Source organism: Electrophorus electricus, chromosome 7 (genome assembly GCF_041902795.1).
Source record: "Electrophorus electricus isolate QZ-2024a chromosome 7, ASM4190279v1, whole genome shotgun sequence".
Lineage (NCBI taxonomy): Eukaryota > Metazoa > Chordata > Actinopteri > Gymnotiformes > Gymnotidae > Electrophorus > Electrophorus electricus.
The window spans coordinates 30,539,912-30,566,372 of NC_137503.1; the positions used below are offsets into that span (position 1 = coordinate 30,539,912).

The 26,461-nt window shown below is 45.1% G+C and overlaps 2 protein-coding genes across 4 annotated transcripts; both read right to left on the reverse strand.

The window, feature by feature from the left end:
• Nucleotides 1-745: 745 nt before the first annotated feature.
• On the reverse strand, nt 746-9,575 carry taf4b (TAF4B RNA polymerase II, TATA box binding protein (TBP)-associated factor). The gene is made up of 16 exons (XM_035524397.2): nt 8,933-9,575; nt 8,653-8,786; nt 8,220-8,412; nt 8,023-8,168; nt 7,791-7,928; nt 7,524-7,646; nt 7,354-7,443; nt 7,091-7,270; nt 5,997-6,123; nt 5,694-5,802; nt 5,362-5,531; nt 4,090-4,217; nt 3,741-3,866; nt 3,590-3,646; nt 1,728-1,844; nt 746-906 (listed from the first exon to the last, which is right to left on the reverse strand). Exons 1-16 carry the CDS (start codon nt 9,573-9,575, stop codon nt 775-777), a joined length of 2,613 nt encoding a protein of 870 aa, XP_035380290.1. The 3' UTR covers nt 746-774.
• A 782-nt stretch (nt 9,576-10,357) lies between these two features.
• Nucleotides 10,358-25,533, reverse strand: kctd1 (potassium channel tetramerization domain containing 1). Of its 3 annotated transcripts, XM_081718501.1 has the most exons (6): nt 17,866-17,935; nt 17,646-17,697; nt 14,982-15,172; nt 13,253-13,397; nt 12,668-12,973; nt 10,364-11,598 (listed from the first exon to the last, which is right to left on the reverse strand). In XM_081718501.1, exons 3-6 carry the CDS (start codon nt 15,146-15,148, stop codon nt 11,434-11,436), a joined length of 783 nt encoding a protein of 260 aa, XP_081574627.1. In that variant the 5' UTR covers nt 15,149-15,172; nt 17,646-17,697; nt 17,866-17,935; the 3' UTR covers nt 10,364-11,433. The 3 variants fall into 3 exon arrangements, with proteins under 3 accessions (XP_035380418.2, XP_081574627.1, XP_026880940.1); XM_035524525.2 differs by lacking the exon at nt 17,646-17,697 and having other exon boundaries at nt 10,358-11,598; nt 17,866-19,414; XM_027025139.3 differs by lacking the exons at nt 17,646-17,697; nt 17,866-17,935 and adding an exon at nt 25,187-25,533.
• Between the last annotated feature and the right edge of the window lie 928 nt (nt 25,534-26,461).

Here is a 26,461-nt window from a genome sequence, read left to right on the forward strand (position 1 = left end):
TTGGTTATCAATTGTAGTTTCAAATCCTAGCTTTGGCCTCTGAAGCAGTTTCCTGCCATGTCTATTATTGGTTCATTTTGGCTTTGGGTATGTTGATAGTCTACCAACAGTCTCCCTCCATTGTGTGGCTGTTCCTATAGGTCATCTCTATTCCCCAAACCAACATCTCACTCTGACTGGTTGGCTGTGGTACCTTAGGTTGCTCTGATTGGTCAGCACTTTCACCTGCAACAGAAGCCTACTCTGACTGCTTAAGCCCCACCCCACAGGAGGCAGTATCCTGTTCTGAATGGTCAGGCTTGATCTTTAAACAAGCTCTAAGGCAATGTATGCTCTTAAAGACTCAAGTTTGGTCTCCTCATTCATTTATAAAATTGGCATCATTTTAAAAAAAGTAATTAATTAAAATATTAGCAAGGTTGTATAGCCAGGAGGCAATAAAATAAAAATTAAAAAATAAAAGTTGAAATTAAATTACTTTCCTTAGACAGCACTCATCCAAGCCATACTTCTCAAAGGTTTGCTGCTTCAGAATGATTGCAAATTTATTTTGCAAGGTACATGACAACTGCATTATAATTTCAAAACATCTAAGAAATAACGATCATAAGATTTAACAACTGAAATGGCTATGATAAATAATAAACCCTTTTAACCAGAAATTATATGCAACTCAAAGTAAGAAGAAATTTGACAGAATGAGCATTTAACAGAACTGGTGGATGGGACACGTGTGTGTGTGTGTGTGTGTGTGTGTGTGTGGGGGGGGGTTCATCATAGGAAAGCATTATAGAGCATAAGAGAGTGTTTAAGTGTAGGGTCCTGTTCCATGCAGAAGACCAGATCTCGGAAAGTCACACGCGTTGGAACTTTGTGACAAGTTCTCTGTGCATATAAACCCAGCACCTGAGAAAGAGACAGTCTTAAAACTGACCAAACTAGTACCAGCCATCTTGCTTCCTCTTCCACTTGCTACCTGGCTATGCTGATGGCTCTGTAGCACATTCTGCTCTAAAAGATAAAAAAGTAAAAACTCCCGAGGCAGAGAAGATTCAAGACCATTTGGGTAATCTTGTTCAAAGGCTTATGGTTAATATCTGCAATGCAAACACACACACACACACACTTTGTTCATTATCATACCTTTCTGCCTGAGGGAAGCAGAATTAAACCACTAATTAAAAATGAATTAAACTAAACTAAATACACAAAGCTTAACTCTTTTGTTAAGTCACTCCTCCACTCCCTTTCCCCCAAGAAACCAAGCTAATGATACCAACATTAAGTGAAAAACATGCTACTTCCCTCCCCTTGAGACAATACATCCCCTTATCCCTTCATACATTTACATGTTGGGTGTACGTTTGTCTAGCATTAAATTATCTTGGATCGTGTATTCTATGGCATGGTCATTGTGGGCAAGTGACAGCTTAGCGGTGGAGAAGGCACCTACCTTAAAACAGGAAGCGCCTATTTACAAAAAACATTATTAACCCCTTGCGAAAAACACACGCTCGCACTTCAGTTGTAGCTGTGGAGAGTGCCTGATAAAATTAAAGTCAGCGCCGCTCCAGGCACATGCAAACTATGCTCTGAAAGCAAGCTCAGCAGAGAGCCAAAAAGTAGATGCTGTGAAATATACAAACGTGCCAGGCTCAGTCTCTACAAACTAAACACCCCTCCTCCTCCTCACACACACGGAGGTGGTTGTGTAAACATTTCAGTACCTGGCTTGCCCCAGGCCCAGGGGCCTCCAGAGGTTTCCTCTTACGGGGCCCAAGAGCCGCCAGCGCAGCCAAGTTAGCGTCTCTGTGCTGCATCTGAGCAAGTTCCAGCTGCTGTATCTGAGAGAGAGAGAGCGCAATGTTTGAGAAGCACAGAAAAAAAACACCGCCATAGGGAAGGGTCTACGTACTGGCCGCTGATTTTAGAGGAATTTGGTTGGTTTTGAGCAGTCAAGTTGCTTCAGTACATTTACAAATTCATATTGTTAGTAGCCACAGTAATAAACAGATGAGTACTAGACAGACAAGTAAATGTTCCACTACCAACTCTACCATACCATGACACTACCTTCACATTTGACATCTTACGCATTTGGCAGACACCCTTACCCAGAGTGACTTAGAATGTTAGAGGTAGACAAGTGTAGTGTTAGGAGTCTTGCCCAAGGACTCTTATTGGTGTAGCATTAAGCACTTTCCCAGATGGAGACTGAAGTCCAGGCCCCCACAGGAGAGGCAGTTTTATTACTCACTAAACCATACCAACCACATTTCACTACATGATGTGGTATGTTTCAGATCATGAGCCATTGCTCCGGTTCCCTTCCTTCTTTCGGTCCATCAGACTTAGAACAAGAGTTCCACAGCCTTTTGTATATAGGGGCCTTATGGCAAACTAACATGGTATTTCATGGCCCTAAATCTCAGCAACCTCATATCAGGCATCTTGCTTTAGAGACGCCTGCTTTCTCTCCAACCTGTTGTCTGGCTGTGCAACATCTGGTTTGGTGAACCTTGGGTGAAAGGGTTTAACTTGTTGATTGAGAGTCTTGTTCAGTCAGTCACACACCACTGTGGTCCTCCATGATCTACGAGGCTGTTTGCTCTCGCTAAGGTCACCAGTGCATTCTTGCTTTATACCCGACTGTCCAAGCTGTGCCTCTGATTTATTGTGATTTTTTTTTATACATCTCAGGATGGTCTGCATTACTGGCATGGACATTTCCTCACCATTATGTTAAGACTATAAATCTAGGTATAAATTTGAAGACTACTCTTAACCCAGCAGTAAAAATGATGTGTATAAAAACCCATTAGACAACCATGATAAAGTTTTACCAGCTCAACATCCGCAAACAGATCACTACCATGCCACTTTCACTGCTGTTCTGAAAATGGCCAACCCTCCCAGTCAGCAGTGAGCCTGTGATTAGAAACTGACCAGTGATGAACAGGGTAAAGTATGACTGACATTATGTGGCAATACATGGGTTAAAAAGTCTCCTGGTAAAGTGAGTGCAGATGCAAGACAGGTGTTTCTAATAAAGCAGGTGACGATATAGCTTCTGAAAGCAACTCAAACTGAAATTCACTTTACCTTTAAATTATAAGATGAAATTCTATACTTTAACTTCATCATTTCATTTTAAACCCAGTGTGCTATAAAGAGTACATAACCAAACATAACCACTTGTCTGTAGCTCAAGTTTCAGAATAACCAAATCTATAACCAAACTTTGATTCGTCAGTGTTGTGTCTTCCATGAAGACCTAACACTATACTCACACTCAGTTTAGATGCCTTTTATTCTGCTCCCACACACACACACACACACACACCCCACCCCCTCTCACAGTCTAGAGGTCTTTCATTCTGCTCCCTGTATAGCCTCAGGCTTCAATTTCTGCTCCAATTAAACTCAATTAAAATTAGCTCCCAATCAGAAAAACACTAGTCTCTAGGGTTTGTGGCATGTGTGTGGCACACATATGGTTAGACATAACCATTACAACTGCCTTGGAGGCACCCAGCAGCTCAAACACAGGTAGCAGTGGAACATGCATTACACATACACACCAACCAACCTCTTTTGCTCTCTGTTTTAGCCTAATCTGTTCAGGGTCTTCACTGCTGAAACGGCTCTGGAAGCAAAAGAAACACAAAATGACTGGACACTACTCTCAAACTGTTACACGAGCACACTCATGTGCATGCAGACACGTGCTCAGTCTCTACCTTAGCAACGCGCAGCAGTGTCTCCCTCTCTTCCTCCTCTCTCCTCCTCTTCTCCATTTTCTCCAGCTGCTCCAAAAATCTCATCTGAGAACGTGCATCATCGGTCTGGCTGTGTCGCCAGTCATCCTAATCACAACCCCCCCCACACACACACATACACAATGTAACCTACCATTTAAAAATCAGCGAGTTACTTCAAGTACTTTCTAGACAAACTACCAGAGTGGGTGCTTCATAGCCTTGCTATATGTCACTCACTGGTGGTGGTGGTGGTACACTAGATATGGATGAAAGTGTCAAGTAATGTGTGACACTTGGACCCAAGTGTGCATATCGTGCTGGAATGTACCCTATAAGAGATATTACGATGCTGTGCTATAGCAGTGAGCTTTTCCAGCAGATCGCGGAGTCTCTCCTGTGTGGCATGAGAGAGTATGCCAAGCACATCTGGATTCACCTCAACACCCAGAGAACTACCTATACACACACACACACACACACAGAGTTAATTTTACACACACAAAAAAACATGTCACTCAGAACATGGACTTGAGGCCTAAAGGCATTCAAATAGAAAAACGGTCCAAAACTGACATCAAAATATTTTCACATATTTTCATAAATGCTGCCAAGTTCTTCTTGGTGATGGTTGTGCATGATGGGGGGGGAGGGGGGGGGGGGACAAAACAGCTCAGCCCAGCAGAAGAAACTGAAGAGAGTAATTTCCACATGTAAAACCAATTAAAAATAAATTAAGGTTAAGATGTATTTTTAACCACTTTCCAGGATGATGTCGTACATCCCACAAACTGACTTCAGACTTCTTAAACTTATGCTTGCACCATCAGCAAGCAAACGCAGTCTAAATGAAAGCTAGCTAATTATTTGTGCATCCTACACCTTTATTGCCATTATTATTATTAATGGTTTTTACATTATTTATGGTAAGATTTTAATGACCAAAGTTAATCATCATCATCATCATCATCAACTATGCATACATTTAGTATCTACTACATCATTACATCTCAACCAGGGAATTGTCTGCGGCTATTTTTCTACAGTGATATTTGCTGCAATTGCCACATTTACGTAGGGCTAGGCAGGAAGTGTTGCTATTGCTTTTGGTTCTGCTTGCTCAGTAGACAGACATGTGCAAACCCTCTGTAATCATCTCGTTTGGCCTCTCTTTCTGATGTAGGCCGTGTTCCTGCAAGGCCTAGTCTGTCTCATTTCCAGATACTTCTTCGTTCTCTCCTCCACCCCATGGCTCCCCTACCTCCCGGCTACTTTGCTCCATGTCCCCCCCCCCCCATTTATTTTGATCAGCACAGAGGAGGGGATTCCTGCCACTCTGACAACTCTGCACTGGTCCATAGTCATTAGTATACCGATTGAGCAGAACAGCCTCGTCAGAGATACTGCTGATCAAAGCAGGCCTCTCTCCTCTGTTTCACATAACAGCCCTTGACATGAGAGAGCGAGAGCGAGCTACAGGAAACCAAGAGATGGAAGCAAAGATTCATGGGGTTTATGTACGCAATGACAAGAGGCAAGTTCCACTAAGCAGTGTGAGGCCTCTGTGTGGTGGTGGTTTGGGCTCGTGTGATGCTGCAGTTACCGATGCGCGTCACTCCCTGCTGCAGCACGGCCACATGCAGAAAGGGCTCGTCCCTGCAAGAGCGAACCACCGCACCCACCAGCTCAGAGCTGCAGGCCAGAATACGAGCACTTTCCTCGTTCAGGTTCACCCCTGCCATGGAGGCCACATCATTGATATCGTCATCATCCCTAATTGCAGGAAAACACAAGAATAGGAGATGAGTTGTATGTGTTCTGCTTCTTAATGTGCTGTACCTATGAAGAGCCATTTACAGGTTTCAACTTATCTAGGTCTCGACGGAGACAAAGTGCAAAGCGGAGCAGGAGAGAGCAGTGTGGCAGCGTCATTACCGGAAGGAGCTTGGGGTGCTGTCCTTGAAGCCGTTTGCGTACACCGCTGGAGGTGGTACACAGCAGCGGGCTTTAGATGCCTGGAGGGAGCTGGGCCTTCCCGAAGCCCCTGTGAGAAATAAACCTCCAACACACACACACACATATATATATATATATATATATATCCACCCCAATGGAGAGGTCAGTGTGTTCCAGCAGCTTCTATGAACATAGATGTAAAAGACTGGGCCACCGAGACCACAAATAGATTAGCACCGAACCATTCTGCATCAGACATGGGAAAAGGGGGCGAAAGTGTACCTGATGGTTGTGCTTTGGTTTGAATGGCCATCGGCTTTGCCTGTGTGCGGTTCTGTGCAGACAGCACAACACATGGGGAGGTCGTCAGGGGCTGTCTGACAACCACTCCTTTGGTTTTCTGGATCACCTGACCAAGCAGAGGGAAAGACTGGTAGTCTGTCCTTTTAACTAATTATAGTACACTGAGCACATATGGAATTACACAGCTGAAGAGGACATCAAAGCCAACTTCTGCTTTATAGAGTCTAGAGGGATATTCTTGATGTCTTGTCAATGTTCAACATTTGATGACATTTTTTAAGAGTTCCTCGGGCATGAGAAAAATGGGTTGGGGCACTCTTGCAGATATCCTCAGATCCAAACAAATACGCCAAACAGAATTTGGATATTAGATTATGAGAAAACAAATCACATTATTTGAAAATGACAGTGTGAAGTGTGAGATAAGAGGAGACTGGTGGCTATAAGTGAATTAGACTGAAGCGTGGGCGGCAGGGACTTAACCAGAGAATGAAGACAAATTGAGGAGAAAATGTCATAAAAATGAGTCACACTTCAGAAAGTGGTGGTCTCTCTCTCACTCCTTCCAACACACAGAGGAGAACTCATGCAGAACTACTTTACTTAGTACCCACAATAACAAAGCATTACACTGGGAATAGCTGGTAAGTGATTATGACTGGTAACTGTAAATTTCTGGACAATTAGTATACTATCAAAACAAACCCTCTGATTTTGGGAGGTGGGGAAAGACATTTTACATTTGAAATCTAATTTGACTGAATGCTTGTTAGAGCTTATATTAAACACTGTTAATATTCACACAACTAAATTCAAATTTTGTTTGTATAGTGCTTTTACAACTTGGGCTCAGATCATTAATATGCCAAGTGCAACAACAGTCTAAACAGAGAAAAGGCCAAGACTCAAAGCAAATCCAGCCTCCTGGGGGCCATACTGGAGAGTAAAATTTGACAACGAGAACAGAAACAATTACAGAACCTAAGACTACTGGATAACAGCTTTCAACAATTACTTAATGTGTTTTGGACAAATTTACTTGGAATTGGTACTGGAACTGGAACTGGGCTTACCAGCTGTGGGGCGGTGGCTTGCGTTCCAGCCCGAGGAGGCTGCGAGGTGGTGGGGGAGGAGAGGCTGAGTTTCTGGGTGGTGCTGCTGGCTGTGGAGGTAGAGGTGGGTTTGGGCTGGTCACACTGCTGAATGAAGAGCTGAGGATTGGGCGTGAGCTGACGCACAGCGGGCAGGCTCCTCTGGAGACAGGACATGCCATCTATTCCCCTCAATGATCCGTCTCTATATTAAACGTAGCAAAAGACTGGCAAACAGATCATACCTTAAGAAAAGGCACCAGGTATGGCTGAGGGGAGGATTTGAGTTCCACGTAGAGTTTTTGGGTGAACTCTTCTGCATCCATTTGGCCATCCTTGAAGAGACAACACATTAGAGCTAGAGCATCCCTTTGAAGCAGGAACATGACTACAGGAACACAGTGTAATGTCACACCAGCAGGTCCTTGACCAGAGCTCGAACGTTCTGCGCCATGTTCGCAGAGCGAGTGCCACTGGAGGCAAGCTTCATCAGAGTGACCAGGAAGTTCTTGCATTTCTTCACATTTTCCAGTGTCTCCTGTAGTGCAATACCAAATGAATGCATTTCAGCGCAGCAAATTATGCCATGATCTGCTCATGAACACTGGTAACATTCACAGGTGTGACACACACACACACACACACGGATGGAGAACTGTTTTCACAGAAGATCTCCACTCACAGCTGTAACAGTGATTGGTTCAGAAGGTTTGCTCATGCTTGGTTTGATAGGAACATTAGGGGGGAGATTTCGAGGGCCGCTGCCAACCGGATGGACGGTTTGCATCACCAATGGGGAAAGAGATGACTTTCCGGCACACTGCAAACCAAAAAAAATGACATGAACCAGATCTCCAGCATTTAAGCATCTTGCATATCAATGACCATCTTCAGTGGTGCATAACTATTGCTACCTTCACTGTTGATGTACTGGTAACAGAAGTAGCACTGATGGTTCTCTGGTTAGCCCCTGTGGAGGTACTGCTAGAAAGCTTCTGAGTGGCTTTAATGATGGTGGTCCCTGTGGCAGAGTTTGGCCCAAGGCCAGTAGCTCCTAAGACTGAAGATGGTTTACTGACAGTGGTCCCTGTGGCAGAGCTTGGCCCAAGGCCAGTAGTTACTGCAGATGGTTTAATGATGGTATTCCCCATGGTGGAGGAAGGTTTGATTAGGGAGGCCACCGTGGTGGAAGTGGGCTTCAGGACGGCTGTTCCTACAGTGGAAGCAGGTTTTATTATGGTGGCCACAGTCGCAGACGAAGGTGGGAGAGATACTCTGATGATAGATGTGGCTGGGGCATTTGCCTGTGAACAGGATAAAGCGTAATTGACATTTAATTCAAAATATTAAAACAAGAAGTGTGCAAATAGTGTAAACAGGACCACTGTGGGCATTCACAAAATTTTTAAAGTAGCCACCAAGTACACTGAACAGTTATAACACACAAAATGCTCATGCACGCACACACGCGCTAGCACGCACAGGCACACACACACACACACACACACACACACACACACACACACACACACACACACACACACACACACCTGCTGGGGTCTTATAGTTGTAGTGACACCAGGCGGTTTGGGAACTAATCCATGAGCTTGAGCTTGAGCCAAAGCCTGCTGGGATACGAACATCAACTGCCCGCTGTCACTGCGAATTAAAACCATGCCTAGACCCCCACACCCACAAAACCACCACATATTAAACAATTTGGAAAGTTTGGAAAACACCACATTTACAAAATATCCATGCAAAATAACTGCATATTAAAATAATTGCTATGTGCAGTATCTGTAAAATGGCAGTAACACAAACCTTGTGGAATGTGGAAGTTGGCAGGTAGTTGAATAGAGGTGGTCTGAGGGCTGGGTGCCACAGTTACAGTCTGGTGTGGAGTAGATGCCCTCGGTAATGCCACTATTGCCCCTCGCAGCGCAGCTGGGCCCCTGGTCTGGTTCTGTGTAACAGAGACTCCCCCAGGAATGGGTGTTCCAAGCCCCTGCACACCGGACCTAGCAGCCCCATTAGCTGCTGGTACCACCACCAGTGGGGTGGTGGATCTGATGGCTGCATGGCTCAGTATGATCTTTGGAGCAGGAGGCACAGAGGCAGATGTGGAGTTTCCTGGCGCCACGGCCACAGCAGGCTTTGAGGGCATGGTGCAAGGGGCATCAGGACTGGCAGCTTCCTCGTCACATGCATCACCTGGCTCTAGGGATTGACTTTTGCTTTCCTCCGAAATTACTGACTGCCTTGTTAAATTAAGAGACGCGCTCGTCACATCGGCATTAAGGGGTAGCCGTGCATTTTGTTCGTGAGTCGACAGGGACTGTGAAGGCCCTTCCGTTTTCGGTAGGTGCGCGTCGCGTCTTGCGTTAGACGCGTCTGCACTACGCGTCTCTACAGCTCGGCTCCTGGGCGACTCGTAGCTTTTTCCAGGCGACTTATCTTCTGTCATTCCGAAGCCGATTGCGGTTTCGTTTGAAGTCATAATACATCATTTAAGTGTAATAACATTTACTAATTAACCGTTTAACGCTTGATGTCAAAAGACGTTATTTGGAACTTGTTTCAACGACGATTTTTGGTACACCAACAGCCATAGCTTTTACTACGGTGTTTGCAAAACACACGCCTCTTCTAAAATCAGCTGGGTGCAGAACAACGTCTGTCCATCAGGTGCTGGAGTTTCCACTTAATGGCAGTTATTTATAATGTCACTGTCCGAAGCATGCGGTGGCGCGGCTGTTAAGAACCCCTACACCCAATCAAGCTTAAACCGTTTCCTTAATTCAATTGACTGCTTTTGGACTTTGACCTGCAGGCCTGGTTGTTTATCCTTGATTCCGTCATGTCTAATTAAAAAAATTAGCCTACTTTAGCATTTGTATGAAAGAGAGTCGTATCTGTAAAACGCATAATCGAAAAATACATATTCCGTCATGTTGAAAATAACATACGGCATGCAAAGGAAGTCATTTGATTTTTTATTCTCATATTAACTGTGAAAAACGTCGCCTGCGACTTGATATTTACTGAAGCGAATTATTCTGTTTGGCATACAGTGAAGACTATCTAAATAAGCAAAATATTGTTTAGTTGAGCAGAGTGTAATATTTTTCATGCTGTTAAAGAAAAGGATAAAAGTTTTGGATAGCGTGAACAGTACAGTTACGTGGTTACAGTTCTGTGTGGATAATCAAGGGGCTTTAATGTTGCATGGGGCAAGACGATTTGTAGTTATGGTACTTTTATTAACCACATCACATTACATTATTCTCTAGAAATTATTCTCAGTGTATTTTCAGGAAATGACAGTATCCAGACATATTCTCCATCTTTATTTTTCGGACTGACATGTATAAAAATCCTGACTCTGCCCTTTTATTTATTTTACAGTAGAAATATATCCCGGGCTTATTTTATATCCCCTTACATATTCAGAGACAGATGTTATAGTTTTAACAAATATCAAATATGCAAATAGCTGATGTTTCATCACACAATGACTGGCTTCACAGGCTTTTAACCTTAATCCACTTTTGTTTACATTTGCTTGGTTGCTTTAAATGAATGTGAAGAAATTAACTTTGGAGGAAAAAAAATGGTTCAGAACAGAAGCATGTCACCAGCAATCAAATTATTCCCCACAACCCACACAATGCGTACCTTTTTTCCATTATGTGAAAAAAATCAAAAACAATTTACAGAACAAATACATCCCTGGCATCTTAATCTATTTAGTTTAGTCTGGGCTAGATCTCCCAGAGAGCAAACTCTGTTATTTAATGTGTGTGTGTGTGTGTGTGATTAATTAGTGTTAGGTCTCTTCATGGAGACAGCTCTGACAACTCAAAATTTAGTGTGCGAGTTGAGGAGAGAGAGAGAGAGAGAGAGTGTGTGTGTGTGTGTGTGTGTGTGTGTGTGTGTGTGTGTGTGTGGTGTGTGAGTGTGAGTGTGAGTGTGTGTGAGAATGAGTGTGTTTACAGGATACAGAGTCCTTGATTGGATTGTTTCTCTAATTCTTTTGATTCCACCAGGGAAGATGATTCTAGCAAACACAAGTGGAAAAGTTTTAAAACAAACCTTTGCCTTGCTGTAATCTCATTTTTGATGTATGAAGGATTGTGCATAATTAGGGAAGTGGCAATCCAAAATACCAGACTTTTACCTTTGCATTTTAATTTTGAAATCTTGCTTGTTGTATATATCTGTCATATATACTTGAAGGGCTGCAGCATAAACAGCCCTGTAGCTGCGACTATCGTTTTAAAAAGGCCTTCCCTTTCTACAGTGCGTTGGTATGCCTCTGGCTATTAATCCAGTGGCTCTTGTTTAATTCGAATGACTGAGGTTGTGACCCCACGCTGACCTCGCTTGACCTCTCTCCGTAGGACATACTCGCTGAACTGAGATGAGTCCACTCCGCCTCCACAGGAACCAGCAATCTCAAAACCTCTCTGTTGAAGCCGCTCCAGAACCTCACACACACACACACACACATACATATACACACACACACACACACACAGAGTTAATCTCGTTTTCACATCTGCATTACATAGAACATTATCAACAGTAATATAATCCAATGACTAAAAGACCCAATATGGCTTTGAATAAAAATCACTATTAAACTGTACATAAAAATGCACATTGAAAGTGATAAAAAGCATCTAAGCAGACTACAGACCTAATAAATCCAGATGCTAGAAACATCACACACACACACACACACACACACACACACACACTTCTTTCTCTGTCCTCCAGATCTTCACTCCACAGGGCTGTGAGATTGCATTTCATTAGAATACCCTTAGGCTGTCTGTTCTCTCTCTCTCTCTCTCTCTCTCTCTCTCTCTCTCTCTCTCTCTCTCTCTCTCTCTCTCTCTCTCTCTCTCTCTCTCTCTCTCTCTCTCTCTCTCTCTCCATTCTCTTTCCTTCTTTCCCTCAATCTCCCCTTTACTTCCAGCTGCCTCTCTCTGTCTTCTGTTCTCTTCTTTTATGCACTCTCCTCTCTTCAAACACTTTTCTTCGGCCTCCTCTCTCTGTCAGTTGTTGTATGCTTATCTTTATAACCTCTTGTCTCTGTTCTTCTCGCCTTTTCTTGCTATTTTTGGCTCCTCCTCCATGTTCCATTAGATTGGCTGCAGGTGCCAAAGGCCAGAAGATTTAATAACTAAACAGGATTAGACAACCTTCACTCACACACATACACACACAGTGCAAAATCTAAAACGTATTGTTCTTTAATTGGCCTTTTACTGAGGTTTGTTGGCTTTCTGTAGTAACAGCTCTGTGCCCAATAAACACTCAGGTCACCCTGGATGTCCTAATAGAATCAGTGCAAATGCACATCAGGCCTACATATCACTGTAGAAGTGGATGTAACTGCTGCACTGTTAAGTGGAGGATGCAATTGTACAGCAGTAGTGCACTGTGCAATTAGTACTGCATGTGCACATGTGATAAACTGTGCAGGATAGTAGTGTTAGTGCCTAAAGAATTTTAAAACACAATCTGTATGCAGTATGTGCTATGACCTACCTGCACAGAGTTGAGGTGGCAGTATCCGTTAAGAGGGAACCGGATGACGTGAGTGGAGTCGTGGTTCCACCCCGCATTGACTGAGTTGCACATGACGTCGCCGATCTCGGGGAAGATGTCCTCGATGAGTGCCTTGTCACCGCTTAGTGAGATCCTCTCGCCCAGCTCAGGGGCAACACGCACCACCACACACTCGCACGGGCGTGTCACCCACCCAGAGTCACGCTCGCAACGCCAGCGCTCCAGTTCGGCCTGCAGAGGCTGCAGCTGGAAATACCGTGCCTCCTCGTACAGCAGAGAGTAGTCCTGTACACCGCACACACAAGCACGTCGTAAAGCGGGTCTGACTGTCCTTTTGAACAGACAGCAGTGGACACATAGGCCTGATTGGCCTGTGCAGCAGTGTGAGTGTACATTGAATTATGGTCTATTGGGAATTAAATCAAAATATCAAATGGATTCAATTTAAGATTATGCAAATTTAACTGATGACTAAAATATTGTGAACTGAATTAGAGTGAGTCTCCTGTATTACGTGCCCTGGCAGGAAGTAAAACCAGGTGTGAAGCAGTGGGCTGAGCTCACCTTAAAGTCGTCCGGGATGAGCAGTTTGGAGGTCCTGAGGAAATTGAGGATGTAGCGAAACATGTGGCCATCGCGGTCGATGAAATAGTGCTGCTTCAGACTATCTAGCACGATGGGCTCCGTGCCATCAAACAGACGTCCGATCCTGAGAGGGAACGGGTGCAAGCGAGAGAGGAGGAGAGGATATCAGAGATAGTTAGTACTCAGATATCTGCGGCCAGTATGTTTACAGTACTTGTGAATTAAGTGTGTGCTAAAAATCCCACACATATTTTTTTTCAGATGAACACACTTGGAGCTTGCCACGTGAGGGAGGTACTCTACTAAGCTACGTGCCAGTGTGGGCATCTGTGTACATGTGCTACTTGTCTTCTAACAGCAGGCAAGCTTGACAAGACTTCTCATTCACCACAGATGCCACGGCTCCCCCTTAAGCCCTTGGGAGTGTGCGCGAGTGCGCTCGCGCGCGCACACACACACACAGACACACACACAGACACACACACAGACACACACACTTCTGCGTCATTATCAGACATCAGCATCACAGTGGGCAGCCCATGTTGTGTCTGCTGTTGCAGATGGCATGGTTGCATGCATGCCTATGCCGACACCATTGTCATAGCGATGAGGTTTGCGATGTTGTAGCCAAAGGTGGGATGGAACACAGCTGCATAGATCGCTTATGGCTCCTGACTACAACCCATTAGACAAGCCTCATGCCCGGCTGAACGCCGTATGAACAACGGGAAGCTGTGAGACACAGGGGTAAACCAGTAAGTGCTCTGAGGGTTGGGGAGGGTTGTTGAGGTATAGCTTACGGCACAGAACTAGAGTGTCCTGCTGAAGGCTGCCAAACGCTCTGAGGTGCAGTGGGAGTTTGAGGCACCATCAGGTTTAGTGAGATTCCTTCTTTAGCTCGGTCTTACACTTACTTCTGGCATTCTCTTGGACACCGTGAAATCGAGCATATTAGATTTAGTGTGTCTCCATGAGATTCTATGAGACTCTCAGAGAGTGTGAAAGATTGTGTGAGACTATGAGACACTGAGACTCTAAGTTTAAGACTTAGTAAAACATGTATGAAACTATGTAATTTTCTATTAACCTGGATGAGTCAGTATAAGACTGTGAGACCATGTGAGACCATGTGAGACTGCGTGAGACTGTATGAGATTGCCAGAGGTGGTATTGAGAGGGAAACTGCATGAGTGGCAGTGCTCTGCTGGCTGGAGACTCAGTGCTGTAGGCTCCTTTCTGTCTTTCCTCTCATCTTTGACTCATTCAGCAGCCACGAGACATTAATGCTCCCTGGCACTGCAGAATTATACCGGTCAGCAAGCTAATGAGCACCGACAAGACAGATGGACACGCACCCTCTCATGCTCAGCCATAAATGAGGTAAAGGACAAACGACATGCGTGTGAACCGCACATTCAAACCCAGACAACAAGACGTCGGTTTTAAAGAAGCAACACAAAGGTTCAGAAACAATTATAGATGACAGATGTATCACAGGAAAAGGGGATAGAACAAAGAACTGACATCAGGAATAGTTAGAAATACACTAAAATGGGGTCTGGAGTTTTCAGATGTACAGAAAAACAGACATACAGTCCAAGAATAAGCTGCTCTGAACAGCTCAGACTGGAGTTTGCTAGCTAGAATCTTGTTACTATTTCATTATTAATAGAGTTGTATTGTGAGATGTGTGTGTGTGTGTGTTTACCTGGATTCTGGGTATTTGGTGAGCGTGGCGAGGCTACTGGTGTACATGTGTCCGCCTACATCGATGTGCACTGGAGCGTTGGCCTTGGTGAGCTGAGCTGGTGTCGGGATGCCTGCTGTGCCCAGCGGGGAGGCTGGCGAGGGCGCCAAGAGCGGCCGGGTCGACATTGCCACACTGCTGCTGCGGTGCTCCTGACACCACACACACACACACACACACACACACACACAGACACAGACACACACACACACACAGACACACACACACACACACACACCGACACACACACACACAGACACACAGACACACACACCACACACACACAGACACACACACACCACACACACACACACACCGACACACACACACCACACACACACACACACCGACACACACACACCACACACACACACACACCGACACACACACCACACACACACACACACACACACACAGAGAGACACACACACACACAGACAGACAGACAGACACACACACACACACACCACACACACACACACACACACACACACAGACACACACAGAGACACACACACACACACACACGCACACAACAATCATCTGATGTGGAGTTGGTTGTTGTAGTTATTTGGCAAGGATAGCTGATCTGAAACAATGTAGTGTCCAGGGTGCAGGCGGGAAAAAAGGGCTGGTTGATAATTAAGTGGCGATGACACACACCTTCTTGGACACAGCGCCTGTGCTTATATGTGTAGGTATGAGAGAGAGAGAGAGAGAGAGAGAGGGAGAGAGAGAGAGAGAGAGAGAGAGAGAGAGAGAGGGAGACAGACAGACAGTTGGACAGTCAGGCCCTGGGGGCAGAAAACATGTCCCTGTGGGACTGCAGTGAATGTTCACTCCCCTTAATGGCTTGTGTGACCATGTGACGAGAGGACAGTGCTGAATTTAGGCCACAGCACTGCCAAACAAGAGAGGTGAAAATGACTTTTAAAAAAGCACCATCCATATCCAGGCGAGACCCAAACAATAGCACAATATTCACTGGTACCACCTACTATTTATATCACTACTAGTTTAGCAGTGATCCCACTAATGGTCTGTAAATTTGCCGTCAGCAGGTAATTATAGGTATTAGTGTGGCTGTGCTATAATTGTCCTCATTAGTATGTGTGAGGATGGTGCAGCTTTGTCTCAGATAATATCTGCTTGTGCTGTGCAAAAGCTCCTGGCCAAATCTCAGTGGTCAGCATTTGCTGAAGCACAGTGCAACAGCCACAGGCATTCTTGCTCTTCTAAAGATGAAAAAAGTAAACAAACCACACAACATAAGTGTTGTTAGTGCTGCCGCATATCAGAGTCCATTTAGTTGTGAGTGCAGTAATTTTGTTGGAGTCTGACTGTCTCCGAAGATGAACCATGCAGAGAAGACAAATTCTACAAGCTTGCTTCTACAGTGACCTGAAAAATAAGCATTACGTCTCAGTAGTCATGCACACTGTGTGCTAAAGCATCACGCTGTCAGCCTGCTATAGTACAGCACTGATAAAGAAAGTGCAAAACAGGCTGTACAAAGAATGCGGATGCAACTCATAAAGCTTTTGGCAAAAGCACCATGGGCCAGGGATGCGTTTTCAAGCCTTTGATGGACTTACTGCCATATTAGATGAGTTTTTAATGCTCTGTTTGGATTAATATCACACTGCTATATAGTGTGTTTTGTTTGAGGTCGTATTGTTTGGAGCCCTGGGATATGCTAGCTACACAAATCAAATTAGTATTTTAGGACCTTTATCTAAATATGGTTTTTGACCATATACAAACAAATATGTATGTGTGTGTTCTTCTATGTGGTGGTGTAAAAACACACACATAAATACACACACAGTACATGCCTATGGGTAATGGTTGTGAGAGTTTGGTCACTTGTCTGTTGCTAATACAGTTTAATAGGTCTCTTCCATCAGTCTGACAGGGTGAAGGCAATTTTCACCCACTTCCTCCAGTTCACATGAAGCCCTTTTCCGCTGCCAATAACCCTGTAACCCCACAGTACCGCAGACAGCCACAGTATGCTTGGCTATGTCACATGGCTGTGCTTGATTGGCCAGTGCATTAAACTGCAACGAGAGCAACAGAGATTCCACTATCCTTCACTTTAGTGGAGCACTGTACCCATACAAAACTCTGGGCGCAAACATAACATGGTGTGTCTGGAACTTGAAGCTAGTGAAACCCTGTCTCGTTACTATGGTAGTGATTAAGAATAAGACATGCCACGGACTGGCTTTTCCACAACCTTTACAATTCTACCAGATACATGAATAGACTGTGATACTCGTATTGCATGAATGTGTATGTGCATGAGAGAGAGAGAGAGAGAGAGACAGAGAGAGACAGAGAGAGAGAGGGATATAGGGGAAGGATACAGTGGGAAGGAGGAATCTGTTCTATTACAGACAACTGTTGTATTACCACACTGTTGTTAAGCTATTTTCAGCTACAGTAAATTGATGTTAAAAATACAGCAAAAATTGTTCCTACATTGTACCAGGTACCATATGCCTTTACTGTAGGCTGATTTTGAGCCAGAACCGAACCCAGTCCAGCCAGTATTAGAGGAAAACTTAAGAATGGACCTTGCAAACTTGCAACTCCCCAACTTCAAATATGTCAGACACTCACCAATATTACACGACATTCTGAGATCGGTCAAAATGAGACGTCAAAGCATCCACTGGATTTAAGAAAAAAAAAATGCATTCATCACAAATGAAGATACTTATGGAAAGCAAAATCACTTTGAAACACTGCGTTTGACCGTGGAAGGTTTGACGTTATAGCCTGTTATTGAACTTTCTCTCTGCAACAGCGCACCACTAAAGGCGACTAAAACTGTTATTACCTGCGCTGGCAGCGCGAGTGTGGGTTCTCCGTTGTGCTCGCGCACTGTGACAGCAGACGGCGCAGGACCAGTCCCGAGCGTGATCACAACCGGAGGGTCTGCGCGCTCTGCGGGCGGACGAACGCACCGTCTTTTCGGAGAGGCGTCGGGCCCCGGTCCTGCGACGTCTACCGGACTGACCTGTGCGCGCGGACGCTTGCACAGTTCACGCGGCTTGAGGTCCGGCGTGTCCTCGGAACTCCGCACACAGGGCAGCACGAGCTGGAAACGATGCTGCCGTTCGCTTCCGTTGACCGTTTCCGGGGCAACGTGCAGAGGCGCTAACTTTGACCCGATGCCCGCGATGCTGTTGAGTGTTGCTATGGAGACGGCGCCAATGCAGTGGTTGGTGTAGGTTTTTGACAGCTTGGCGGCCCGCGAGAGCATCTGCATCCTCGTGCCGAGCAGGTTTTTGCCGATAGCCTTGTTTTCGTACCACGTCGTGTCCCTCTCGCTGCAGTGGTCGCGCGGACGCTGGAAAAAAGCTTTGCACAAGGGATTGCGCTTCGAGAGGTACTTGACGAAGCTTGCGTAAGGGCAAAACTCGGTGCCGGTTTCATACATGCGGGGGAGGCTGTCGTCGTCGCTGTCCGATCTCTTCTTAGTCCAGGACGCGGAGCGAGATTTGTGATATGGTCCGAGCGCCTTGAAGTACACAAACTTTCTCCCGTCCTCGTCTATCGCGAGCCCGAAGGAGTCCTCCTCCAGCTCTCGCTGGTTCTCCCGTCCCCGGGTGCAGAAGTACATGCATGTCTCAAACCACACTTTGTTTAGCAGCCCAAAGGGAGAGTTCGCGCTGAACACCGCCGAGGTGTAGAGTCTTCTCAGGTCGGCGCGCGTGATCGCCTGTTTCTGCACCACGGGACCAGCCCCCTGCTCCTCCAGTTTGCGGATAACCGCGGCGAGCGCCAGGTTGGCGCTGCGCAACTCGGGGTCCTTGGTTAGGTCCAGCGTGCGGCAAAAGGGGGGCTCATTCAGGTAGCGGTTGAGGGAACTCCGAATGCTGATAAGGGAGGACTTACTATACAGCTGCCCGCTTTTGGAGCGCGCCTCCGAGTAGAAAGAGCGCAGCACCTTGCACAGCGCGTGTTTGTCCATGCTCTCGAAGTCCGTGCTCTGGGCTTTCTCGCTCAGGTATTCCCTGAAGATCCGGACCGCGTACCGGGTGGCCAAGCGCGTATTCTCGCTCAGCCTAGAGCGATCGGACGGGGAGCGACGCATGTCTCCCTCATTGTCCGAGTCAAGCGCTGCGAGGAGAAGCGGGTCTCCTGCCACCGACTCCAGCTCGTCCCCGCAGCGCCGGTCCGTACTCCGCATAAGGACCGCTTCCCTGGTCTCCACGGTAGCGCAGCTTTGGGGCTCCCCACTCTCCCAGTCTCCCAGCTCGCCTTCCTCCTCAGACTCTTCCCCTTCTTCGCCCGTGATCTGGATCTCCTGGATCTCTCCCTCCTCTTCCTCCTCTCCCTCACCTTCGTCCCTCTCCCTTTGCCCTGACACTGGGTTCGTCTCGTCGCTACAGCAGCGGTCCCCGCTGCCAGGCATTCTCGCCATATTGCAGTCTGAGAGTGTATGAGTCCCGGGGCAGTGCGCATGCGCTATATTGGACCGCAGAGCTGAGAGCTTTTTTGTGTGTTTTAGTGACCTTCAGCTACGAACTCAGGCACGCGCTCTTAAAGGTGCAGCGAGAAGGGAGTATTCCCAAAATTAAATCTACACACCAATCTCTCTCTCCCTCTCACACACACCCACCTACCCACCCACACAAGCATACACATGTGAATACAAAATGAGAAAACCTATATTGGACCGTTTTTGTTTCAACAAACATTTAACTCTTTCCTATTATGTTTCAACAAACAACATAATGCAGTAATCTCTGAAATACCTGCATGCATGCGTGCGCTCGTGCACACACACACACACACACACACACACACACACACACACACACGCACGCACGCACGCACACACACACAATTACAGTGCCATGCCCCACAGACAGGCTTCTCCTAAAAGCTCCCAGCAAGAGATTTTATATAATGCTGTGGCAATGCTGTATATTATTCTTCTCCGAGTCCCTGTGGGGGCTTTGTGATTAATGTGCTCTTCTGTGCATAAGGTAATGCAACATGTGTTCATTTTATGAAGAATCTAATCAGTCTTTATATTTATTGTGTTCAAGAATGACCTGTTCAGGTCAGTTGCTTTGTAAATGGCAGCCTGGATAACTTTATAAACTTTAAAATGTGTTCTGTGGTTATTCATCTTGGCACTTATACTACCACATGCTGGCTTTCTACAATAAAGGTTACAGTACATGGCACATGATACTATACAGTAAGTGCTTTTACAGTGTATACCTGTTTGAGTCTGGGGTGCTTTATATTAAGCCAACGTCTTTCTAGGGTCAGACTTTACTGAGTGCACTATATCCTGAAGAATACATTACTATACGAAACCTTTCCCAACCCTTTCCCTCATTACAACTTTATTTAGTTACGGTGTATGAATGTACAGCCACGTGACTGTAACCTGCATACTTGGTTCCGTTCTCTGCTCATAACCCAGTGCGTGTATGGATATTGCAAAGCTTAAGTGTGTAACCACATGAGTTTAACACGTGATTCTACTCTCCAATCTCTGCAAAGAACTATTTTAAGAATATGCCCATCAATGTGGTCATACACAGGTTGCATATGACTTTGCTATTAGACAGCGTTATGTTTTAGAGATGGCGCTTGGTCTAAAGTCAAGATAGTCTCACATGCCATGAAGAGACATGTTAGTGTCAGCAGTAGGTCAGGGAAAAGGTATTGATCTGAACACTGACTGGTTCTTGGGGCAGGGAGGCCACAACCAGTATAAAGATGGGGCCCTCCTTGACTAAAAGAGAGAAAAAAAGGACTATGAGAAATGACAGAGCCACAGAGTTCATGGTACCATGCTGAAACTCCATGAGACTGTTTTCATTCCTTTGGGGAGATAACAGACTGGAAACCTCATGAGAGCGAAGACAAGAGAGGGTGTGTTGAAGTTTTTCTCCTTTCTTTCTTTTTTGTATTACTCAAGACTGAATGAGATGAATATTTTGTGGACTATTTAGTCCATTAATTCTTAATTTTTCCTCTTTTTTCCCCAGTTTATCAAATTTTGTGAATCATCATTTCAGTCGCCATGAAACACACAGACTCTCACAGAGATTCTCAGTCCCTTTTGCTGAAGAAAACTGTCCTGACAGGTAATTTTTACACATTACTGTGAACATTTTTTTAAAGCTGTACATAGAAAAATGTAAGTAATTTTTTTGTTTTGTTTGTCATTAGCTTTTAGGGTGACAGTTCAGATTGTGGAGCAGAACTCAGGATGCAGTACGGAGACGTGAAAATATGTTGTAATTTCCTTTGCAACTATATAAGGAACATGGAATTTGTGGAAGAGCTGACAATTGAATGGTTATAATACACATGATTCTAATCTGAATTTCATTCTCTTTTGTTCAGGGTTCCATCTGACAGAAGCCATAAATAAGACTGCTGATCTGCTTCATTAAATACTAATACAAACTTTGCACAACTTGTTTAACCTCTTTCAATCCTGTTTGCACAGTCGCATTACTACCAGTAGTAGCTCTCATATGTTATCCAGAGATCCTCCTGTGTGGATAAGCTTCCATTTTAAAACGAGAAGCTTCGATTCTTTTGTCTCGTTCTGCCATTTCTGCCTGCAGCCATGTCACCAGAAACAGCTATGACATCTCTCAAAGGAGCAAGAAGGGGGCGGGGGGCCGCTTCTCCTCTCCTTACGTTTTAAATTCTCGTTAGTGGAGCCCATTTCACACCTAGCTACCCAATTAGCAATTAGCCGAGCTTTAAAGTGGAGTCCTGAGCCAGGGCCCTGATCTGGGCCTGATTTGTATGCACTTTGTGCAGATGGTGATAAGAGAGAGAGAGGCAGAATACATGTATAGTTTTAAATTTAATTTCATAATCATTTGCATGCCAGGGTGGCCTGAGGGTGTGAGGGAAAATAACATGCCCGTTCTTCAAACGGCCCCTCAGACTCGTTATGTGGCTGTGCGGAGGATTGGAGGGGGCTTTTTTTTCATGTGCAGGCAGGTAATGTGTTCCCTGACTAATCTACAGTGATAGAGAAGTTCAGAAGAACCACTTTTTAAAACAGGAGCAAAAAAAAAAAAAAACAGACAGAACGTAGCGTCACAAATCGCCTCTCGCTTTAAGGCGCTGTGGAAATGAACACAGAGGTGCGATAGAGCTACAGACACCACCAGAGCCCTGGGCCGTCGTGAAAGGGTGAAGCTTAAGCGTGTGTGTGTGTGTGTGTGTGTGTGTGTGAGGAAAGGTGTCAGACTGTAGAGGGCATACACAAGTAACAGCAGTAAAGCATTAGTATAAAAACCTGCATGTGGAAGGGAACAATGTAAGCCAGGTGTTACAGTATCATATATAGAGTGGAGACTGGCACAGGACGTCCTGCTGTAGCATCTGAGGGCACTTGTGCAGTGGTGACATCTTACTGGCCACTGTTGCTCACAGTGTTCTTTGTCATTACCGGCCGAATCAGACTTTCTGGGGCTTCTGAGCTTTAATGGGCAACTTCATGTCACTTTCTCCAACTTCACCACACACTCTTACAGCCTGCCTCCAATTCAACTGGCTGAGGAATGTCTGACCTACCCATCAGAACTCTCCATGCGTGTGCAATTCACACTTATAAGCCAGGTTGGAGCTAGGAGAAGATAACTAACTCAGAAAGGCATTCTTGACACCTTATGCTCTCTAAAACTTAATCTCATCCATATTCATAGGGAAGAATACTAGTGTGGAGAGAGAGAGAGAGAGAGAGAGAGAGAGAGAGAGAGAGAGCGAGAGTGTATGTGTGTGTGAGAGAGAGAGAGAGAGAGAGAGAGAGAGAGAGAGAGAGAGAGAGAGAGAGAGAGTGTGTGTGTTAGTGTGTGTGCGAGTAGGATTAGCACCGGTGCTTGAGATGCTTCCAAGCTCATATTACTATGTTGAATATTCTAGAACTCAGCAGCTAAGTCCAGCAACTACACTAAACTATTCACTGCATAAAACTTTATGTGAATCTAGGAAGAAGAGTCCCCTCTGACAAACCCAGCATGCACTTATATACTTAACTTTTTTCAGTTTTTTGTGCAGGCAAATGTTTGCCCATGGCAAGAAAAATCTGAATGTCTATTCTATATGGTCCAATTAAGACAATACTCCAGCTACCACACAAAAGCATGACAGTTATTTTGATAATTTCTCACAATCATCCCTATCTCTCTCTCTCTCTCTCTCTCTCTCTCACGCTCACGCTCACGCACACACACGCACACACACACACACACACACACACACACAGAAACAAGATACAGACTGATATCACACCATACTGACATTGTTTCCCCAGGTAAGGAACAGCCTGTCACTCTTTTCTTTAATGAGCATATGATACAATATTAATAACACATCAAACAAATGGATCACCCAGAGGCAACAGTTATATACACAGACAGACAGGCTCTCTCTCTCTCACACACACACACACACACGTCAACAATAACAAACCACGCAGATCTCGTCTTTGGCTTTGTGCTATGAAAGTCACTGCTCCACATCACCGCCATAAGTGACCCAATTACTGCAATGGCACTGTCACAGAGGACTGTATAATGACCAAAGAGATATAGAGAATGAAGAGTGTGAGTCTCATACACTTAAAAACAACAAAATGCTTGATTAAACCTGAATCTATACTGAGGAAGATTCTTGAAAACGACTGTGATACTCCCTTCTTCCACATGAGGAAAAAAAAACCCACCAACAAATAAATGAGGATGCATCAAGTAGTTCTTGCACTGCAGAGGGAGCGTTGACCCAGGCACGCTTGGTGAAGCCGCTTTGAAGCTGCCAGTGTGACCGAGCGCGTGGAGCCCAGGCTGGTGCACAGCCCCCTGCCAGGCTTAGCACAATGGAGGAGAACGACATGCTATCAGCAGAGCGTGAAAGGAGGCCTGTGGTGAGTGCCAGGCTTCAGTCTTGCACTCTGCGTCTGCCCAGCTGGCACGGCAGTCGGCGCCACAGGCAGAAATGCCAGAAGACGACGGCCTACACGTGACCCACTGGCACTGGCGTGACACCAGCATACACAACCTACACGAATAAACCAGTACCATTACAGTTACGAGACCGGGACTCGAATACACTGGGAATTTTATTGAAATAATAAGACACTGGACTGAAATATCACAAGAATTAGCAGGATTTCAATATTTCGTTCATTTTGTATGTGTGTGGTAGGGGTGACAATAATAATTCAATGTTGATTGTGCTACATCATAGACCCGTAAACGGGAGCCATCACGGAAAATCAGACTGATTCAAATTCCCCGGGGCGCCCCTTAGCCTGGCCATAGGCTTTGGAAATGTACTCGTACTTTATTAAATGCCAGACAGTTAGCATTTGTTAGACCAACACTAGACCAGCACTTGCACGTTAAACACCGCTAAAGTACATATAGTGTTGTCATATATATATATATATATATATATATATATATATATATATATATATATATATATATATATATATATATATATATATATTAACAAAAAAATATTAACATGACCTCAGAAGAAGGCAAATACTAGCCAGATAAATAATAAGACATGACTGGCTGCCTATCGTATAAAGAGTACTGTATTGCTGAAAGATGTCAGATCAGTAAATAACACTGAATGGCGATTAATTGCACAAAGAATAAAACTTAAATCGGAGGAATTTCATCACCGAGAAAATTCATATTTACGAGCACAAATCTAATGACAACAATATCACGGCACCCATGCCGAAACAATCCAATTCATGTGTACTAGACTAGTTTTGCGATGACCATATTTGATCCCTTCTCGCAGATCTGCTGTTTGCTGAGGCTCTGCTTGCAGCGCACAGCGGAGAGACGGAGGGCGTCACGCTTCGGTAGGCTGCACAGGCTACGCTGAGAAGCAGGTTACGGGCGAGACATCCCGGGCACTCTCTCTTTATTGACTGCTCCGTTGCGTCTCTTCCTTTCGTGCAGGTAAATCGCGCCATACGGAAAAAGAACTATATGAACATTTTTTGTTCGCAACGCAGTGGTTCTCTGGCACATGCGTAAACGAAACTGCGCGCTAAAGTCCTAGCCACTGCCTCGCGTGGAGGGGAAAAAAAGACACACACACACACACACACACGAAAAACCGAATCTCGCGCCCCTCACCTGGAACATGGGACATCCAGCGATGCGCCACCTCTCTGCGTTTCGCCGAGACACCGCTTCTGATCCGCGCCCCTCGCTACAGCGTTGAGGAATGTAGAGAAGCGAAGGTAGATGAAGCAGAATTCAGAGATTAGCTCCGGGGGCTTCACAGCCCCTCTGGGCACAGACCCGGATACAGCGCACGCAGCCGCCCCCGCCAGTCTCTGCTCGAAAGGCTTGCTGTAGAATTAACAGATCATAATAACAAGCTACTGGCAATGCGCGCAAAATCGGAGGTTTTTCTCTTTTCTGAACAAGGAATGTAAAAATGCCTTTGATTTTATTTTATGCGTGTAAAACATGCGCGCTCCTTCCTCCACCTCGCCTCGCGCTGCCAGGGAGGCAGATTTGAATCGTTATGATTAGGTTTGATGGAACGTTGCCGGAGGCAGTTCCTGCAAACGGGGTGGACTATGCGCGTGAGTGCACGTGCAACGGGAAAAGCATCAGAATTGAGGTATTACACAGATTTATTTTATAGTTTTATTTATCTCACACGGCTCCGACGACAACTGATATTTTCTTTGTGGTTTGGGTTTACTTTTGTTAGTCGCTGCTACATTATTAATCATGAATGAACAGCTGTAGTTGGTTTCAACACTGCCCCCCTCCATCCCCCCATCTCTCTCACCACTCACAGAGAAGGGAATAATTCATCTCAGTCAGGATCCATTGAAGTGCAGCCACTATAAAAGATCTAAAACAGCCTCTGTAAAGTGACACACTTATCCCCACTGTAATGAGATATCACATCTCGTTGCATGTGATGTACCAAGTATTTCCAGTACTTGTTATAGGGATGAGTTCTGGCATGTGCAACTGATGATTCTTTGCAAAGTGCGATAGAATGGATTTGCATGTGCGCACGTGAACATGAAAAAGTGTATCTGCTACAAGTCTGTGTGCATGTGCGTGTTTGTATGTGCTACCTTCTCAGTTCACTCAAGGCACTTTGAGAATCAAACAATTTCATGCAGTGAGTGCAGGAGGAAATGAACAGAGCCGTGAGCCATAATAAAATTATCCAAATGTTATTATGGTGCTGGCTGCTCCTGTCCTACTTTAACACACACGTCAGGACCGTGGGCATGCCTGTTGGCTCCTGCCCCCTTGAATAAATCCACATTAACTTACATCTGAATTATTAAGGAAGCCACTCTGGCTGTTTATTGTATAACGTATTGGAGGGGTGAATGGGTTAAATACTTCCTTGCTGAAATTCCTTAATTCCCTAAA

What these genes read in the sequence shown, in the direction of transcription:
- taf4b (XM_035524397.2), bottom strand. Translation starts at nt 9,575, where the DNA reads ATGACAGAAGATAAGTCGCCTGGAAAAAGCTACGAGTCGCCCAGGAGC. An exon ending in AACCAAAGCACAACCATCAG is followed by an intron (nt 5,803 to 5,996) that starts GTACACTTTCGC and finishes TATTTCTCACAG; the next exon opens with GGGCTTCGGGAAGGCCCAGC. An exon ending in TAAAACAGAGAGCAAAAGAG is followed by an intron (nt 1,845 to 3,589) that starts GTTGGTTGGTGT and finishes TCTCTCTCTCAG; the next exon opens with ATACAGCAGCTGGAACTTGC.
- kctd1 (XM_035524525.2), bottom strand. Translation starts at nt 19,221, where the DNA reads ATGCGGAGTACGGACCGGCGCTGCGGGGACGAGCTGGAGTCGGTGGCA. An exon ending in CACTCGCGCTGCCAGCGCAG is followed by an intron (nt 15,173 to 17,865) that starts GTAATAACAGTT and finishes GTGTGGTGTCAG; the next exon opens with GAGCACCGCAGCAGCAGTGT. An exon ending in GCCACCTCAACTCTGTGCAG is followed by an intron (nt 11,599 to 12,667) that starts GTAGGTCATAGC and finishes TGTGTGTGTGAG; the next exon opens with GTTCTGGAGCGGCTTCAACA.